Source organism: Rhyacophila brunnea, unplaced genomic scaffold (genome assembly GCF_057557595.1).
Source record: "Rhyacophila brunnea isolate RB1 unplaced genomic scaffold, BYU_Rbru_1.0 scaffold_10, whole genome shotgun sequence".
Lineage (NCBI taxonomy): Eukaryota > Metazoa > Arthropoda > Insecta > Trichoptera > Rhyacophilidae > Rhyacophila > Rhyacophila brunnea.
In genome coordinates, this window is record NW_028232752.1 from 43,614,252 (window position 1) to 43,634,729 (window position 20,478).

The 20,478-nt window shown below is 29.5% G+C and overlaps 2 protein-coding genes across 2 annotated transcripts in view; one reads left to right on the forward strand and one right to left on the reverse strand.

The window, feature by feature from the left end:
- The window catches only part of LOC147079244 (tachykinin-like peptides receptor 86C), a 63,283-nt gene that overhangs the window by 26,958 nt on the left and 15,847 nt on the right, over positions 1–20,478 (reverse strand). The window contains exons 3-4 of the mRNA XM_085949193.1: positions 7,846–7,947; positions 2,871–3,005 (exon numbers count right to left, since the gene is read on the reverse strand). Coding sequence (XP_085805319.1) covers positions 2,871–3,005; positions 7,846–7,947 — 237 coding nt within the window. The remainder of the gene's footprint in view (positions 1–2,870; positions 3,006–7,845; positions 7,948–20,478) is intronic.
- Positions 16,229–20,425, forward strand: LOC147079245 (uncharacterized). Its single transcript, XM_085955094.1, has 4 exons — positions 16,229–16,237; positions 17,549–17,729; positions 18,033–19,372; positions 20,417–20,425. Exons 1-4 carry the CDS (start codon positions 16,229–16,231, stop codon positions 20,423–20,425), a joined length of 1,539 nt encoding a protein of 512 aa, XP_085811220.1.

The following is a 20,478-nucleotide window of genomic DNA, read 5'->3' on the forward strand; positions in this document are numbered from 1 at the left end:
ACAATAACACGTAATAATGTTTTTCTTTTATTTTTTTATATTCAGTCAGTCGTCTTATTTTTTTTAAGAGATTTTGTTTTAAGGTTCAAATAGACTATATGACGATCGGGCACATATATGCTAAGAGCGTTTTAGTGTCTATGATCAAATCTATGCCATTCCAACATTTATACATACATATTGTATAACAGCTATGACATCGTATTTACACTCTGTGACACCCTATGACACAGGACGCCAACATAAGAAACGGGTTTTTCGACATATATATGACCAATCGTCATAGAGTGTATTTGAAGCATTAGGACGGTTGTAGACGTATCTGATATGTCTTCAAATTTTTACTTATGTATTTATTAAATTGTATCATTCGTAATAATATGTCAGTAGATGCATCAAATAAGTCTACAGTAACACTTTGCTACTATTTATTGAATAACAAAATAAATAATCTAAATAAAATAGGTTAAACCCATGTTACTCCTATCCTAACCCATTACTCTAAAGTTATATAATAATTGTCATCATTGTTTTATCCCCCTTTGAAATCGTCATGTAGCATATTGATTTTATACTATAAAATTCTCCATAATTAGTACCACAAAAGGTTCGCCTTTGTAATAATAGTTTGTATGACCTCATATTTTCTCCCTCCCACTACTATCTGCAAGTGCTCTGTTTTCTATTTATCTGGTTCATTCAGCATTCTTAACTTGGATTTAACTATGGTATAATAGTAAGTATTTATTTGTATATCTAAACCAAAGCTGAGTATTTAAATGCAAGTGATAAAAGAAAATATTGTCAGATGTTTAATTGACCAAAACCTATCTATGTCACAATTTTCATTTTTTATTTTTGTAAATATAAAAAAATTGCTTATAATTAGTATTATTTGTCAAAATTGTTTATTCTTACCTTAATATATTTTAAAATAGGTTAAACACTATGCAAATAATTATAACTTTATTACAAAACCAGAGTTCAAATCCTACGTAGACGTCAATTCAAAACAATGTATGTGTCTAGAATTGGAGAGAAATAATTATAATATTTACAACTGTTATTATAATCTTACTATTTTATGAGTTATTATTTAAATATGTGTCTTTTATACTACATGAATTTAAAACTGCTAAAATTGTATTTTACTTTCACCATTATTTATTGTTTAAAGTTTTTCTTCTTTTGATAAGTTAATGATATATCTAACATAATTAATTACATAAGATTATAGAAGAATAAATGTGAAACAAAATTTAAAATATTAAGTATATTGTTAAATTTGTATTTTATAAAAATATTTTCCATTAAATACGCATTAGGAAGAAGATATTTTATTAAATTGACAAAATACTTAAAAAATTTATTCTATAAATACTTACTACGAATTAATAAGAATTATCATTATTTTTAACGTGAAAATATAATTCTTAAAATTGATTGTAGATTTAAAGTGTTTACTTTCAACCTTGTTATTTTTCATCAATTAACGACAAATAAGCTTTCATTTTGCTGGCATAAAAAATAAAAAATAAATCATCTTTCAATTTAATCGAAGATATTTTTTGATTTAATATTTAACAAAGCTTTCCAAACATAAAGCAATTTGGAGTAATATCGAACTAACCTCCGAACGTTACCACCTGCTGGGTCAGCGCGGTTATTGATTTATTTTGCATACAAAACAGGTGCCTCAATTATTGCAACATGTTCAATATAATCCAATTTTGATTTGACGCAATGATCGTAATGCAACTTATCAAAATAAAAATACTCATACAATGCACATAATTATTAACATTTTTATATACTTACACGTATATAATATAGTGACACTTTAATATTCTTCCTTAGCAGATTTAGTTAATAGTTAACGCTTAACCAATTAGTTCTAATTATGTGCCGTATTGAAATAATTAAAAAATATATTTGATAAATGCTTAAAAAAATAATTCATGAAAGTACCTATATGCATTTAAAAACCTTAAAAATCTAGATATTAGAAAAAATCATAGAAAAACGCTGAGTCGGATTCGAACGGACATTTTCACTTGTGTATTTTTATGGGTTGTATATACCTACACAACGGGTCTACCTAAGCTACCGCCCAAAGTATTATCATTTATAAATAGATATAAATAAAAACTTGCAAAGTTAGTAGGAATTCTATTCCTTTTTTATTCGACGAATTATTTATATCATAATTTTATTTTATGTTTCCTGCAAAAAAATGTTTATGTTACAAAAAATTTATTATGCTTCTTCTAATAATTATTGTAATTTTTTATTTCAGGTGAAAAATATACAACCAAAATTAAAAGTAGGGTTATAAAAATAAATCTCATAAAAATAATTTTATTATGAGAAGTGATTTTAGATTCATTATTATAAATTATTCAGATCGTGATAAAGACACACCCAAGTTAGTAGGTAGGTATTGAATTCTGTGCAAATCTAAATTTGAGATTGTCGGCTCAAAAAACTCAAGACCTCTTAGTCAGAATCTCCTTTATTTAAAGTAAGGATTCTAATTATAAATCGGTGCAGAAAGTTTTTAAAAATAATATAATCCTAATGATTATGTTGTCTGGGTAGTTGTGGCGTCACTACTTTAGGAAGTCTTACTATAGGCAATTCAATAAGATAAATTTTTGTAATACATTATTGAAGAATGATACAGCAACATTTTAAAAATTAGTTTGGAACTAACGTTGTAGTAAAATAAGATTTTTTTTGGCAAATTAGGTGGTTAAAAATAGTAAAAAAATCGTCGAAAAAAAATACGACGGATTTATATTACTGAAGACTCAATTTTATAATGTGATGTAGCTGTGAGTATATAGGATAGGTATATAATATGTAATTACTTGTAAGTAACGGTAGATGAATAGAGCAGGCAGGGTACTGCGAGGGCCATCCCTGTCAGCCAAATAACAAGGATGGCCACCAGTGAACACGTCTTCGACATTCTTGGTTTCATCGGCCATACAATGGCTTGGTACCTGTTGACAAAATACACATTCTTATTATTTTATCATATCCACCATACTCAATTTATTTATTTGAACATTTTTAACAGACAATAGCCTACGAGGACACTATTTACAGTAGTGAAACCAAAGTTGTTATAAACATGAGTGAAACGCATCACAGAGTCTATCGTGTTTGACAAAATCGATGTTTTGTCATCTCATGAGGATTTTAACCTAAAATCCCTGGTTTCTATCTCTAATATATATAGATATTCTAATCCCTAAAAACCAGTTCCTTACACAATGAATCCCGAGACTAAATTTTCAAACATTTTTTTAATAACCGTTGTATTTGTGTTATCAAAATATTCGTGATAAAAAGTGGTATTTTTATACAAATTTTGGATAAATCGTCACAATAACTGCTAAGTAATATAAAGTTAAACTACTTCAAAAATAACAATCAACGTATTTATCACTTTCAAAATAGAAAAATATACCTACATTATAAAGACTCATTTATATTATTATCGCAGAAGAAAAAAACAAAGATAAACATACAATTTTAAAATATTTTTTAAGTGATTCAGAAAAATGAAATTAAATAATTCTGTTGAAAGAATCTAATAGAATGGTCAGTAATACATAGTTTTACTGAAATTATTATTTTATTTTAAAATCATCAATTTTTCTCAAAGATATAAGCCTAAATTCATTTTATATCCAATCGTTTCTTAGTATTGTAATAATAAATATAAAATAAGTAGTTTATATTTTGTTTCAATAACGAAAAATGATTTTTTACGTTGTACAGCGATGAATTTTTTTAATTTTTTTTTTTTTAATTCGCATTCAAAACTTATTTTTAGTCGATAGTTCTCGTAACTTGTATAGTCAAGTCATTGGTAAGTATAATAACAAGCAATCGATATCAGTAACGACATACGTAACATAGTTTTTCTCGAAGGTACACCTAACCTTAAATAACCCTGATAAATTATGCGTGCTCTGGTTAGAAGCTTGCTTTCAATGGATGAAGGCTGTCAGGAATCACATTTATTTGGCTAAGTTAATTTGATGCCACGGAGAAGGTACGAGTATTATGGTACTGCGGCATCAGATAACATTGGCTAGCAAGCGAGCAGTTCATACTAAGTAGATAGGTTACACAATATAGGAAGGAATTACATAGTAGATGAACATAGGTTTACAGTAAACATACGTCACAATTCAGTGTTGCCATTTTTTAACCCAATTTTATTCTAGTAGGTACATTTCAGAAATGATGGCTAAAAAAATTAGTAACTACACGGTTATTTTATTATTGTTACAACGTTTTTCTTTGCTCGTATTCTTATTTGTCCAGTGGTTGTTTGTCCGGTACGAATCTTGCAATCGATTTTTAACTAATTTCCCGACTGGCTAGACATTTGAAACTTTTAGAATATATCAGAACACGATGCCAATGCATTATTTTAATACTTTTAGCCATCTTCAAGTAGAATTGAATTCATTTTCAGTTAATTCTGTTTTGTACCTATGAAAAGTTATTTCGGAAGAAATCCGTAATCCAATCCACTATTATTGGTTGTTAGGGTTATGGGGTCCTAGCAACTAAGTTGTTAATATATTATACATGCGTTACTATGGAAATCAATATGAGTGTCAAAATGACATTTCAGTATTATTTCTATCAAATACAATTTTTTTGATCGTTTAAGCTAGTCAAGTCAAATTTATATGATTCTACAGAAAATTTAAAAACGTTGTTTATAAAAAGTTCTTTTTATCTTGTAATCATTTCGAATTGAACCCATCAAATTAACGTGCAGTGGCATAGATACTTGGAATAAAAGAATATTACAGTTTAACTTACTATTTGACATTTTATGCAGACTAAAATAATTATAGTCTAACAAAATAGTTATAGTACGGTTGGTAAATACTTAATCATAATATAATGACCGTGATTACAGAGGAAGTACTTTTCGACGTTTTTATGTAAATTTCCAAAAATTTAACATGTTCTGATATAATAAATCAATTATGAAATATTCTTTCTCAAGCGGATCGTAGGCTTTAATTGTGTAAATATATTTAAAATGTTTATACAAATGTACTTTTTAAATTCCACCGTGTATGTTAGATGGCAAACCTTTTTTTTTCGTTAATGATCTAATAGATCAGAAACCTTTATTTAATAATTTTTAAATACAAATGTAAAAAAATGGATGTCCTTATGATGATCTAATTTTCAGGATAATGAAACATGAATACTATACTATATCATTCGTGCACGCTGGTCTTTAAAAGGTATATTAGTTAAAATCTTTTTTTAACAATCTATTTAAGCAAAAGTTATGCCATCTATGTTAACCCTTCACTGCATGATTTTTTTTGTTGAAAAATTTTATTTTTTCTTGGTGTCAAAATGCTTTGTGAATGAAAGAAAAATAATATTTTTTTTTCGAAAATTTCATTAAATTTTGTATGTTATTGCGTGATGTCGCAGATTTACGACATTAGGAAAAGTTACATTTCCGTATGACAAAATACAAAACCAAATGATAACGATTATAAAAAACTAATGTACACACCTTATTTGATGTGTAGATATTTTTATTTAACCAATTTCAATCTTCTGTACATTTTTCTTTATTTATTTACAAACGCGGATTTTCGCGTACATACGAATTCGTCAACTGTCAAAGCAGAAATGCATAGACTATAATGCAGAAATGCTTTATTTCTTGAAATGTCCAAACAAAATCGGAAAAGTAGAATGTTTATGGTAAAACAGTTTTCTAGGCATCAAAAAAGGATATTATTTGATAATTTACACAGATGGCATCGGCTATATCGAAATTGTTTGCAGTAAAGGGTTAAAATAACTTGCAGAATTTTCGTAACTTCCTTTGAGTATCATAATTATTAGCTCTCATCACCAATCCTTGATAAATATATTATAAAACTTGCAGCCTTTTTTATTTTGTCAGGCTATGAAATTGGTGACCTTGTACCAGCCTGTATAATATATATCGGAAACTCAAGTCCTTCCGCGATGACGTAAAACTAAATTAAAATTATTTATTGTTCCCAGTCGTTCAATCAGTTAGCCTTTTCCAGTATAATAGGCAGTATACTATTATATACCCAACAACGTTATAAATTCTGTGATCACTGTAATAGTAACATTAATAATTTAACCACGCTGTTCTTAAACTACTGCTGTAACCGTTGCATAATTTCAAATACATACTATAGGCCATAGGGAATATGCTATGGCTAAAGAGTAAATCTGACTAGCAATATCTTTCATCATCAATCATCAGCATTTTCTTTTGACGTTTTCACAGCCAGTCTCTTTAAATGATCTTTTTCCTTTCGGAATATATGACCAAAATTCATCAGAACTATCTGGATTCCGGAGTCATATTTGTAATAGTTAGTCATTGATTTTTTTTTCAAAATACAGATATATGTCCTCTTTGTTGTACATGGAATCGTTAGCCAAGCGTTGACAAGCCAGTCCCGATTTTTAGGGAATAAATATTACTCGGTTTCCTTTACATTATAGTTCAAGTGTCAGCGTCATAAAGGTAGATGAAAAATACTGAAAGGTTGACCAAGACAACTTTAGCTTATTTTGATAGGGTGCCATTTTTATATGTGTCATACACCATAAGTACGAGTATAATAACTATATTCATTAAAGTAAGATCAACAATTTTAGCTATATTATTTATCAATATTATCGAAAATATGTCATAATTCCAAGTTTTTTTTATATAGTAGTTACATTTATGCATACTATTTTTATTAGCATTGCAAAGTTTACGATACCATATTTACAAGTTAAAATATCTCGCAATATTTTTGTATATTATTATCATAATTGAAAGAAAAATACTTATTATTGGTACAACAGTTAAAATTGAAATTAAAATTTTTATATATGTATGTAACAGTATGTTTTATGATTATGTTTATACACATGAATTAGTTTTTAGGATATAATTGAGATTTTTTCATTATTTGAAGCATTTAGGTGAAAGTGTAAAGAGAATATCTATTTTTAGAACATAGCTTTCAAACAGCTCGACGTTAATATACATTCTTATTATGTATCTTGTTTGTAGACTAATTGAAGCTAACAGCCCGCGATATCACTATGGCAAGGCTTTATTCTTGGTGGTTTCATAATTGATGAATAATAATTTTATGCGTGAACTAATAGTAAAGTGTCGACATTCACATAAACGATACGCAATTTTCTCACACGTCTACAGAAGCTGTGAAAATTAGTTGCTTACCTACTCAAAACTTAAAATGGATAACAATCTTGAAAATTTCCAAGTATATTGAAAAACTGTAATACACTACGTATTATCTACATAATATATCATTTTTTTTATTTTAATTTAATAATTATACACATAAATTTATTAGTATTCACAAGATGTATGTATCTAATATTATTAAACGTTCACTTCTTTTTCAGATGAACGTGTGTGTTAAAGACTCCACGGGCGACAAAGACTACGAATGTCTAGCTAGATACTAAATACAAGTATTAATAGGACTTAATATGTATTTATAAAATATATCTTCAGACATTTCTAAAGTTATTTTATAAATGGGTTGATTTGATAAACTTACTATTTCATTAGCAGACATATTGAGGGCCAACGTAGAAGTACCAGATCCCCTGTCTCTGAATACATTTAACTATATGAAAGAGGGAATGTAGAAATCACTATAATTATATAACAATATAACAAGGAGATTCAAATGAAGTCGAATGAGGAAAACTATTACAAATGGATAAAATTATTTTTAATTAAGAACCCATTTGAAATATTATACTGACCTGTCAAATGATATTCCAGTTAGGGTAAAAACACTTGCAGCCACTGTGACATTCGCGATAAAGTTGCTGAGCTTGCAATACTGTATCCCAAAGACCCAATCACTGAAAAGATAAAATAAGATTTTTTTAATATAATTTATTCGTTACAATATAATTTATATATTATTATGCAAAATAGTATTGCTTGTCGGAAAAATACTCTAACTATGGGCTAAAAATTAACCCAAAGACTCGTATGTATGTACATTTCTAAAATTTAATTTATAACAATATTATAATAATGCGTTGTAAAATCTCACTATTTATGTTAGAATTTTTGTAAAAGGTATATGTATTTCTGAGGTTTGTACAAATTATAAAGGTACTCGTATTTAGAGTTGATAATACCTACATATTTAATTAACTAAAACCTATTTTGTACATCATTTTCAGGTAAAAACATAACACAATATTTTAATACATGACGTCTTCATGTTTTGCTTTCTAAAAATCCTATGTACCTATTGAATAAAATCATATTTATCAGTGGGCATAAGATATTATTTTCTTTTGACCATGTCCGATCTTAATATAATAATTTATGAGCCTCCACAGAGTGGGCAGGTTTATAGTAACCGATTTTTGTTTTTACGAGTAATGGATGTTAGCCACTTGCTTAAGTTATTAGGTCCATTCTCTAACTCCAAACACAAATTGAAAAAATGTGTATTTGCCCGACACAGGATTCAAACCTGGGGCCCACGGCATTATAAGTCGATGCGTAAGCCTCTTGGCCATTGTGTGTGTAAGAATAAGTGCATACATCAAAACTCGACATGATCACACATAATATCACTTTTGAAAACGCGTTTTCTATCCATCATTATACTATTTCGCGTCTTTCCGTCCATTAACCGCAAATTAATTATAATGTCGCTTAATATTTTCTATATAATCGATATATTATCACAAATCACAATTAATATTCTACAAAACTAATTAAATCTGTAATAGGCACACCGGTATGAGTTTTAACAAGAAATAATTGCATATTTCCTCACTAATTACTACGAAAATATAATCTAAAAACACAACACAGGAACTATCAGCTGTCAAATAAATTTAATAGACTGATCGTCATTTGTTCTTTTTCGCGATTATGAACTTTAACGTGTCAGTATATTTTCAAATTTAGAATTTGCAGAAATTGGGGAAAACATTAAACAATGATGTGATATTTCTATTAGTAGGTATACATATTCAATTAATAAATTATTCTTCTTTTATATCATAAGTACCTAACTAATTAATACTCAATGTTTTTATTTATTAATAATTGTAAATAATGACATCACGCATGTTGTTTGCTATGTTATCTTTTATCACCTTTAAGTGAAATACATACTTATTGTCAAATATAATAGTAAATTATGATCATTTTATGCCATAATTAGATACTATAAGTAAGTACCTTCTACATAATATAGGATTTTTTTGAATACATTTTCTTTAATTTCGTGTGGTCATAATTTATTATGTAGAATATAATATTATTATACAATACCGTAATAATTCATGTAACATACCGGATTTTTTGAAGCCGGTAATGTCGATAATAGTTAATAAAGTGAATTCAATTTTACACTTATGATGGGAATTTTATTTTTCCCATTTTGTAAAAAATAAAAATAATAACATTTTTATTTCCTCATCCAGATATTATATTACGTAATACATTAATCATGATGATTTTTATTCATAAGTATATTATTAAATGAGTATTATTTACTAATTTTAAAATAAAATAGAATTTTTGCTCCTATGCATAGCATATTATGGACATATCCCTTCAGTCATCTTTACGAGAAGTAATTTTTTAAAATCTAATCGGATCTTCCTCCAATGAATAAAAAAAGTAGACATTATTTGTACTGCAATAATCTAAGTTAATGAAAAATAAAACTATCCTGTCAATTGAATCAAGTCATATTAAGTATTCTAATAAAGAAAACTGCGACTATCCAAATTACCTAAGTACTACATAAAATAATCAGCATGCCAAGTCAAGTTTCATATCAATTAGACTTTTTTCATCATTTTATTTAAATCCAAGACTTATTCACATAAGATTAGGACGCCAAGCGACCTGCAAGGTCTAGCGAGGCAGCTGGCTCTGCTAGTTAACAATAATTATCCGTAAATAAAAAAAGAGTGAAATTTGAATACACGTCCAATTAATTGGCGAGTGTTCTATCTAATATAAGGAAGATCCGATTAGATTTAAAAAAATGACTTCTCGTAAAGATGACTGAAGGGATGGGTCCATAATATTCTATGCTTAGGAGCAAAAATTGTATTTTATTTTAAAATTAGTAATTAATACTCATTGAATTTAACGAATAAAATTCAACAAATTTTCCAATGTTCTGTAAAAATGCATTATATACTAAAAAAAAGCGAATGGAAAATAATCAATGAATCAAACTAATTTTTTCGTATTTTTTTTCTATTTGGACCATTTTAATAGTGCCATAATATTTTCAAAGGAGAAACACTATAGCATATGGCCTTCAGAGAATGTTGTCAAATGTGCAGAATGTCTCATAGATATTATTTTAACGATGCCACTCCTTAGCCCACAGTGTGTTTATGTTATTGTTATTAGGGCGTCTGCAAATTTCAATGGTTCTATTCACCAGCTTACGACAATGGTCTTTTGTTTTTCCTATTGCTTAGAATATTTTCCAAGAAGCTTAGTAAACATGGGCGATGAAATATAATAGTTTTATGAACCCATTGAAGAAGATAATTAGAATATATCAGAAAAATATCAAAGTAATTAATGATTGAGTATAAAGTGTTAGTAGTCTCTGTCAAAGTGCCGTCTCCTCTACGAAGCTTCGCCGCGATCAAATGCTGATTGGAACAATGAATGCTATTTAAAATGTCAATATAACAATACTTATTTTACTAAAAAGTGTCGAAATAAGGTATGGTTAACTTGGTTTACAGAAAGCTTGTCGCTCTGAAATCGCGCGCTCGCTTTGCCTATGAACCACTACTTGCAAAAAAGTATTTATACTAGTGTGGATGAAAATGAAAATATTTTCATATTAAGACTAAACACATATTCTTCGCACGCTGTGTTCGCTAAAATTACATAATATAATATACCATAAACTGGGGTTAAATTGTGTCACGGGTAAGATTGTTCCTTGAGTTCGAGCTTATTACATACTAACTACTTTTTCCACATACATACAAATGTTAATATTATGTTTCTTAATATTGAAATAGTATTTTTTTAGAATTATTAATAACCATGTTCTTGCTTTTTTGTATAAGGTGGTTGTTAGTATTTTTGAACAATCACAAACACCCAGGCTTTGAGAAAAAAACATAAATATTGTATCCTCCCCGGGAATCGAACCCAAAACTCTCGGGTGGAAGGCCAGCGCCTTACGCACTACACCACAAGAGCCGTCAATTTGAAGTAGTATTAATTTTATTTAAATTAGAATAATAACAACAATTATAAACAAATAAATATGTACCCACTCTGTGGAGGTCCATATGATCCTATTAGTATCGCACATGGTCGAAAGAAAATTAAAAAGAAATATGTATGTACCTATTTTAAAAAAATATGCCATAAGAAGAGACTATTCCAATCTACACCAAAGTATAAAGTTGATTATAAAGAACTTTTTTCATACATTAAAATCTTAGTTGAGATAAAATATAGTATAAGCTTAGATTATAGAAAAATATAGATAGAGCTATTGCATATGTTTGTCCTTCAAAACATGAAGAATTTTTTCATGCACTTGCCTCGCCCCCTTCACGCTTCCTCCGCGACCCTTTCCCGGGCTATTCAAAAATATGTGTGACAGTGTGCGTGTCGTAGTGTTGCCAGATATCGAGTATTTATTCCAATGTTATAATTTTACAAGCGATGTTTTTATAAATTATATTATGGCAACACTGGCGTGTTGGCTATGCACTTGGTAAAACATTACTCACTAAAATCGGCTCATGCGGAGGGCTTGAGTATAAGCAATGTATTCACACCTTATGGTAGTATTCATTTAGAGACATAAATATTTTACTGGCCAATACCACAATTAACAAGGAATTATTAATTAAGCATTTTTCAAATTCTTTTTTATAGATTTTTCTCTTTTAATGTATGATTTTCATCAGTCGCAAATTATAACATAGTATTGAGCAATACATGTGACCTTAGATGAGGTATTATATGACTGTATTCTATTCTAAACTAAACTACATTCTATATTCTAAACATTTATTTTATTCTAAGGCTTCATCAAAACACACCGCACTGTATACCCCAATAATTATTGATGTTCAGCCAAACACCGATGAAGTAGCTTCAATGCAGTGAAACGTAGGTTTATGTTTCAGTGTATTCTACTTTACTCTATCTCATATCTTTATTATTAAATAAGCGCTTTCAAAAATTTTGTCTCTTGTTACTTATATGACAGTTTTGTTTAGGCTTTATGCAACCAAACACTTACAGTACACTTCTAAATCGGTCACGGCAAACTTTTAGGTAAGCTGTATTATAAAATACCTATTAATGAATATACCATCTCAATCTACCTGACATTTCCTATGTATTTTTTTTATTATTACAATGTTTTTATTTATTCCATTTTATTCTACTCCACCAAAAATTCGCGTGTATGTCATTATAAAATGGCGTCTGATAACATCTACAAGCGTGCATAGCAGTAATATAATAATTTAATAAAGGAGACATCATAATGTACCACACAATTTAAATTAACATTCAATTTAAAACACCCGAAAGTAACTTTACATAATTTGATATAACTTTGCTTTCTCAAAGTATTTTGAGCATAATTAATTCCAAAAATTCGTTAACTCGTCGAGCCTACGTCAAGTTAAAACCCAATATTTTTAGAATATATAAACAAGAGGTAACAAATCATGTCATATTTTTACTGTCTATATTTATGTTAATAACAACGAATAATTTTATCTTTCCCTCAGTGGCATTCTTCAAATTTTGGCCCCCACCCCGAAACCATTCATCAAGATTTTTTTTCCATATTTTTTTATATATAAATAACCATGCCCTTGCTTTTTCGTACAAGGTGGTTGGGAGGGTTAGTTGCATTGATGTATAGTTAATTATGTTCCTCCATTTACATCATTTACTTTTTTTATGGACAGAATTAAAATTTTTGTGTAGTGTTCTTGTGTTGTTTTATTGTTTAATATTACGTAAGGTTTTTGGAGGTCAATTTCATGGTTATGCTGTCTATATAGAGTTCATCGTTCTTTTTATAGTATAGAGTAGTCGTTAATGACATGCCATACAGTTTGTGATGTGTAGCCGTCACATGGATAACAGTCATCATCCCTCAATTTAAATATTTTTAGATAGACTCGCACTACTCCGTGGTCTCAATTTAAAAAAAAAATCCATTTTTGCCAGCCATGGGATCAAACCCATGACTCACTCATAATTTACGGCCATTTCGTTGGGTATTATAGATATTTCACATCGCCATAGTTATAAAAGTATTGTCTATTTTATAATTATTACATATACTTAATTACTTAATTTACATCAAAAATCATAACTGTACATCCACTGCAAACTATTATACAAACCTCAACACGTCATGTTTTGACAAGCTGATATTAGCTAATAATGCACTCATCTATGATTTACATTAATTTATTGTTTAACATATTAATAATTGTGTATACTATGCAATATCAAGCGAAATCATATTCTATTTTCTTAAAACTATTATGAACACTTGACCTTACTTAAAGCTCGAGTTTGGCAGTAGATACTTAGTAACTTTTAATTAATACATTATAATTTTCTCAAGTAAATAAGTTAAGGCCTGCTTTGTTGAGGTTAAGAAATATTTTAAATACATTTTCGATGAAAATTCATTTATGGCATATTTTTGTTTGCCTTAAAATATCTTGGTTTTATCAAAGAATTAGACTCAAGGATGGAGTCTTTTGAACTTTTGTTATTACACCACGTCTCGGTGGGGGTTGAATTAGTAATTATAAAAATAACACTCTATCTATACTTACAATAATGTGTATATAGTACGATATTATTGTGATTGTTCATGTAACTAATAATAGTTATTTATCTTCGGCTTCCGATCCGACCTATTTAGAACAATAGATGTAGTATTTTACATTTAACTATAGTGTACATAATATGCTGTTATAACTACATAAATTGTACCATAATATTAACCTTTTAGTTTAGGTACCAGTCAATCATTGTATTTTGTATTCGAAACAGTAAATCTGGGCAGTAATTCAAAGAACTATCCCATTTTATTATTTCAAATTAAAGTTTCATAGTTAATTTTGGCAACAACTGCAGCACATTTAATATTATAGAATTGACTATTTATAAAATCTAAAATTATATTGAAATATTTTTATTATCTGCAAGATTTTGATCATAAAAGTTTTATGAAATAGATAAATCTTTAATTAGAAATGACTTGCTAGTTTTTTTACAGTTTCACTTTCATATATTATTTTAACTTACTTATATAAGGTTCTTCTTCGCGTATTTAAAAATATTAATATGATTTATTAAATATTGTTGTTTTTGGTTTACATAAAAACTGGATCTAAAAACATATTTTCTACCTTACTCATAGGTAATATATTTATATATTTATAAATTTATTTTAATAAAAATGAATTCAGTTTCATTAAAGGCTTTATGAGAAGTATTTATCTATCCAATTAGGTTTTATTTTAAAGTCAAATTATAAGACTGGCAAAAAATGTACTCCTCTTAAAAGCTATTAAAAAGTATTCAAAATATTATTCGCAATGAAAGAAATTTTTATTTTATTACAATTAATAATCAAAATTGAAACGCAAAGTGGCTTTCTCATTTCATTTAAGTAGTAGATCATGACTCTATTATCGTTGTATTAAAAATACAATATTTCCAAAAAATCACAAAAAAATATAATTGTAACGTTAAAATATTATAGGCAATAAAGATAAAAATACATATTTTCATAAAGCTATAGAGGCCAGCGAGTAACTTTAAGGTACCAAATTTATGACTTACCAATGACCGTATAAAAATCGTAATATGGCCCATCTCATACTTACATAATATTATATTAGACGGGTATAATACTACGTTAATTAATATATATATATATATATGGAGAGCATATAATGCGAAGAGCCCTAGATCATTGGCAAGGCGGAATAACAATTGGTGGCCAGAAAATAAATAACTTAAGATTCGCAGATGATACCACACTAATCGCTGCTGATGAAAGGGAACTCTCAGAGCTGCTACACCGGGTAGAGGAAGAGAGTCGCAAATACGGCCTCCTTATTAATAGGAATAAAACCAAGTTAATGGTTATTGATCGGGCCAACCTTCTACCAACACCAAATACACTCCAAAACCTCGAAACAGTCGACGAGTTTGTATATCTTGGATCGACCATCAGTGGAAAGGGCGGATGCGAAGCGGAAATAAGAAGGCGCACACAAATTGCAAAAAGTGCGATGACACGCCTTACTACTATATGGAAGTATCGGGGAATTTTGATTGACACAAAAATGATGCTTGTGCAAACATTAGTGGTCTCGATATTCCTATACGGAGTCGAGTCGTGGACCCTGAAGGCAAGAGAACGGAAGGCAATTGATGCCTTTGAGATGTGGTGTTGGCGCCAAATGCTTCGCATTTCTTGGACGGAGCACAGGACGAACCAGTCAATCATCCAGGGACTGAAAATAAAGGAACAGCTCTCGACTATATGTCTGAGAAAAATTCTGCAGTTTTTTGGACATATTGTCAGGCGCGGACCGGGCAACCTGGAGAGACTGGTAGTTTTGGGTAGCCTCCAGGGAAGGCGAAGCAGAAAAAGAGCGTCTGCGCGATGGAGCGACCAAGTGAAAGAGCTGACTGGGGGCACCATCCATTCTGCCCTGAGAGAAGCGGAAGATCGAGAAGGATGGAAAGTCTTGGTCGCTCAAAGGATGGCGAAATTTAAATGTGGTCACGATCCTTAGCCATGAGTGCACGACCAAGAAGAAGAATTAATAATATCAATCTGCCATGATATCAGCTTTAAAAATACTATTTTTAAGATGTGAAACTAGTTATATTTACTAGATACGTAAATAACTTATGTTATTATTGCATGAATCTACTTAGTCAGAATAAAATGACATTTTTTAAAAATTGAATTCTGGTAGTCCTGCTTTTTTTGCTAGCGAATAGTGATGCCCGTAAGATAAGATTTGAGACTAGATATTTATGAATGGCGGACACCAGGTATGTAGGCTAAACGAGAATATAAAGCTAATTATACAACCTTTCGTTATGTCTAAGGTAAAGTAACCTCAAGAGAATCAGCTTGGCATGTTTTTTAAAAGTTACTCGGATTCCAACGTCATATAATGTTGTAAAATCGCTTCCACAGAGTGAAAGTTTATATTAAAATTTTATTACGAGAAATGGATGTTAGCCACTTTTTTTAACCTATTATGTCCACACTCTGATTCCAAACACAAATTTAAAAACAATATGCGTATTTGCCAGACCTATAATTCGAACCTGGGATCCATGACATTATAAGCCGACGCGCAAGTCGCTCGGCCATTGTGGGCATATAAGCCACTGACAAACTCACTGACTTTCTCCAAATTTTCTAACAGTAAACTTGAATTTTACTGGGAAATCAGTTAGTAAATGGTAATAAATATGTATATAGTTTTAAAGTGAAGTACTGACCTATGTTCCACATATTTTTAAAAGAATATTGTAAAAAATGTTTATAAAAGTCATGAGATACATCGATTAGCATTAGGTATATTATAAAGTTTTTTCTTACATGCCTAGTAGGATTTTATTGTTCGTATAACTTTACTTATTCTTTCATGAATATATATTTGAAAACTTAAAAAATATTTATAAAAACTTTAAATAGCGTGTATTTCTACGTTTAACATATTCAGCTTATTTTAATTACGATCTGTCATATTTTTGACAAAATTAATAATCGTGTTTTATAATATAATATTAGTATGCTTAATCATCCTATATTTCATGTAGAAAAATTGCCTAATCGCATGGAAAATATTTTTATAAGCTGTTATTTACATATTATCCGTGACACGATACTTCCCAATCGATATCACGCTCTTCTCTAACCATATGCTGGAAAACATAATATCACGCCTGATTTGGCATTACAGTCGTACATAATAATGGGAAGACAAAACTAGATATCCTTAAAAGAGAACTATCCATTTTGCTTTCATACTAAGAAAAAAATATTAAGCTAACTTAATTTGAGTGTTTTTTGCAGATAAATGTATTTTATGTTGTTTGTGCATTATTTTTCATTATCCGGTTACGTATAATAAATATAAAACATTTCCAAGGCAAAAATGAAATCTGCTCCTTTTTGAAAGTTTATGATAATGTATTTTTCCACTTAACCAAATTTAGTCATTCATTTTGAAAGTGTCAGAAATAACTATAATAATGATTTTAATTTTAAAGAGTATTTTAATATTAAATGTGTTTGTGTCAATTGCGACGTATCAGTTAAAAACCCAAACAAATCCAAAAGGACCCACAGTAACAAACAATGCTGTAAACTGCCTTATATCATTAGCTGTACGCTACTTTGAAAAGAAACCGGGATTGATCGTCACTACAGATTCATTCAATATGACTACACCAGGAGCCGACATAGAAAAATTATTCATGAGTGAGGTCCAGTCTCTTTCGTTGTGGACTGTAATGGTGGTGGGAACTGAGAGTCCAACAATTGAAGCAAGAATGGGCAAGACAGAAGCTGATGATAATAATAATGGTATTGATTTTGATAAAAGGACAGCCTATAAGCTTGAAAAATCTTATGTTTTTGCTGATAAAGCAGATTACTATGTACTAATAGTTGACAATATAATGATATTCAAACAAAAAATTGATGAACTATCAAAATTAGATTCGTGGAACCCTCGAGCTTATACGATTGTTCTATGCTCGAAGTTATTGAAATCCAAACAGCGCGTACGGATATATTCAAGATTGATGTCAAAATACTTGTGGTCCCACTTTGTTCTGTACGGCGTGATATTTCTTCGTGATATCGAAGAGCAATCAACTTTTAAAGCGTTCTGCTGGAATCCTTATAATCCACCAAAAAGATGCGGATCCGATTCTGATATTACTAAAGACGCGGTTGAACTCTATGGCGTATGTAAAGATGGAAAATTATCAAATGACAGACATTTTTTTAAAGGGAAAGTGCCCACCAATTTAAAAGGATGCCATATTAAAACATTAGTAGTTGTTAAACCGCCGTTTATCAATTCACCAGAAGAGAATTTTCCTGGTTTAGAAAGCATACTTTTAAATACAATTGCACATAAGTTTAACTTCATGGTTGAGATTGATTCGAATAGTACAACTCGTGGAGATAAATCTTCTGAATCAGACTGGACTGGAATGATGGCTCGGTTAAAATCAAAAGAGGGAGATATCGCAATAGGAGCAATATATCCTGATAATGATATCCATGAAGACTTTGATGCAACTATTTCTTACATGCAAGATTCATACACGTGGGTCGCGCCAAGTGCTCTTCCTCTTCCGCGATGGAGAGCTTTAGTGGTCATCTTTTGTAAAGACTTATGGAAAGTTTGTGGATTCATTTATATTGTTTGCGTAATTGCTTGGTTTAGCCTTGCAAACCTCAGTAATGAATCGGCATATAACCGATCAATTGTACACTGCGCGTTCAATACGCTGCGTGTCAACTTAGGAGGCGTAGCTTATATGCAACCAGTTTATGATTCTGTTAAAATATTTTTCGTATTCTTTTCCATTTACGCTATAATTTTAATAACAAGTTATCAAACGAAGTTAATAATGGTATTAACAAATACAAGTTATCATCCTAATATTGATTCAATAAAAGAATTACTGGACAGTGGTTTAAAATTTGGAGGCTTTGAAGAACTTGGAGATTTATTTGAAAATTCTTCTGAGTATATCGATTTACAATTACATCGTGGTTATATAAATATAGAAAATATACATGACGCTTTGCATTATGTAGCTGTGGATAGAAACTTTTCTGTTTTAGCTAGTAGAATGTTTCTTAAAGATGTATCATCAAAACGAAGTGAATACAGTGACGATTCCGGTGCCCCAATGTTTCACACATTCACTAGTAACTTTTTTTCGATCCCTATGGAAATTATTACGCCTAAAGGATTCCCATTATTAGAAATGTTTAACAGCCAAATCTCTTTAATAAAAGCTAATGGCCTAATGAATAAATGGAATACAGATTTTACAGTTGTAACAAAGAGAAAAACTGCTGCAGTACAACGAGAAGCTACTAAAAAATACGAATTTGAAGATGAAAATAACGATATACGACTTTCATTAGAACATTTAGAGGGAGGATTTTTGATTCTATTTTTAGGAAATTTAATAGGGTTTACTGTATTTTGTGTTGAAATATTTCTTAAGACATCGGTATATTTTAAAATAAAATCAAAGACCGAACCTTCCATAAGGAAAATTAAGTTATATATAGATAGGTTGATGAAGAAATACAAAAGCTCAAAAAATGTTTAGTACTGCGTTGAAGATTCTGAATTAATATCTACGTCATATTGAAATATCCCACGTGTTTCCTTATAGTGACATGATGTCACTATATGGGTGAAGTGCTTTATTGTTTATCATATGTACATATTAGTAGACGAGTGGAAACCCCAGGATATATTCGGTCACCAAGTTAAATACAGGAGATGTGAAATAGTGTCTGAGCTTAAGGCGGCTTAAGCACTATTTACTATGAGTTACTAGAAAAATAATAATCAATAATTGTATCATATACACATAACAGCATGAATTTTAGTAGTAAAGAGTAGAAAAAATACGATTATAGTTTTATCCAGGGGAGTGTCGACGATGGACAAACTTAAAGAAAACAGAAACACAAGATTTTTAAGACTTAGCTCTTAAAGATAATTGTAATAAGAGTGGGATATATATTATAATATTACATAGCTACAGAATACGAAAAATATAATTTAAAGTATTATTACATAGTATTTTACAATTTTTGTTATCATAACAATGTATCCATGATATTTTTTAACTCTACTTTTTAGTTTAAAAACATTGATTCAAAAATAAAAATATTTGTATAACCAGAAAACCTTTTTGTTTATGTCAAATAGAGCTTTGGTAGATTTAGTCATAATACCATATTAGTAAATTTAGTATATCGGAACAAATATTCTCGTCCTGTGAATTTATTTTGAAATGCGAAACATAACTATCTTTTGACAACAGAAACACATTTGACCTGATTCATTTGCTATGTAAGGGTGCCTTCGTTTTCAAAACAATGCAACGTCACGACAGTTTACTCATCAAAGTTAATTTCACGCTAACAATTAATTAACGCTAGAATGGTTTCAAGCGTCAACTCAGTTTAAAATCAATGTCATTAAGATGTTTTGAAATTATTTCTAGTCCAGTTAAGTTTTCAAAAATCTGTGCACCATTATTTGCTTACACAAAAATATTAGTTGGTA

Excerpts from the sequence above, each read along its gene's own strand:
- LOC147079245 (XM_085955094.1), top strand. Across the intron at positions 17,730-18,032 it reads AGCTGATGATAATAATAATG|CGTTCTGCTGGAATCCTTAT; the intron begins GTATTGATTTTG and ends CAACTTTTAAAG.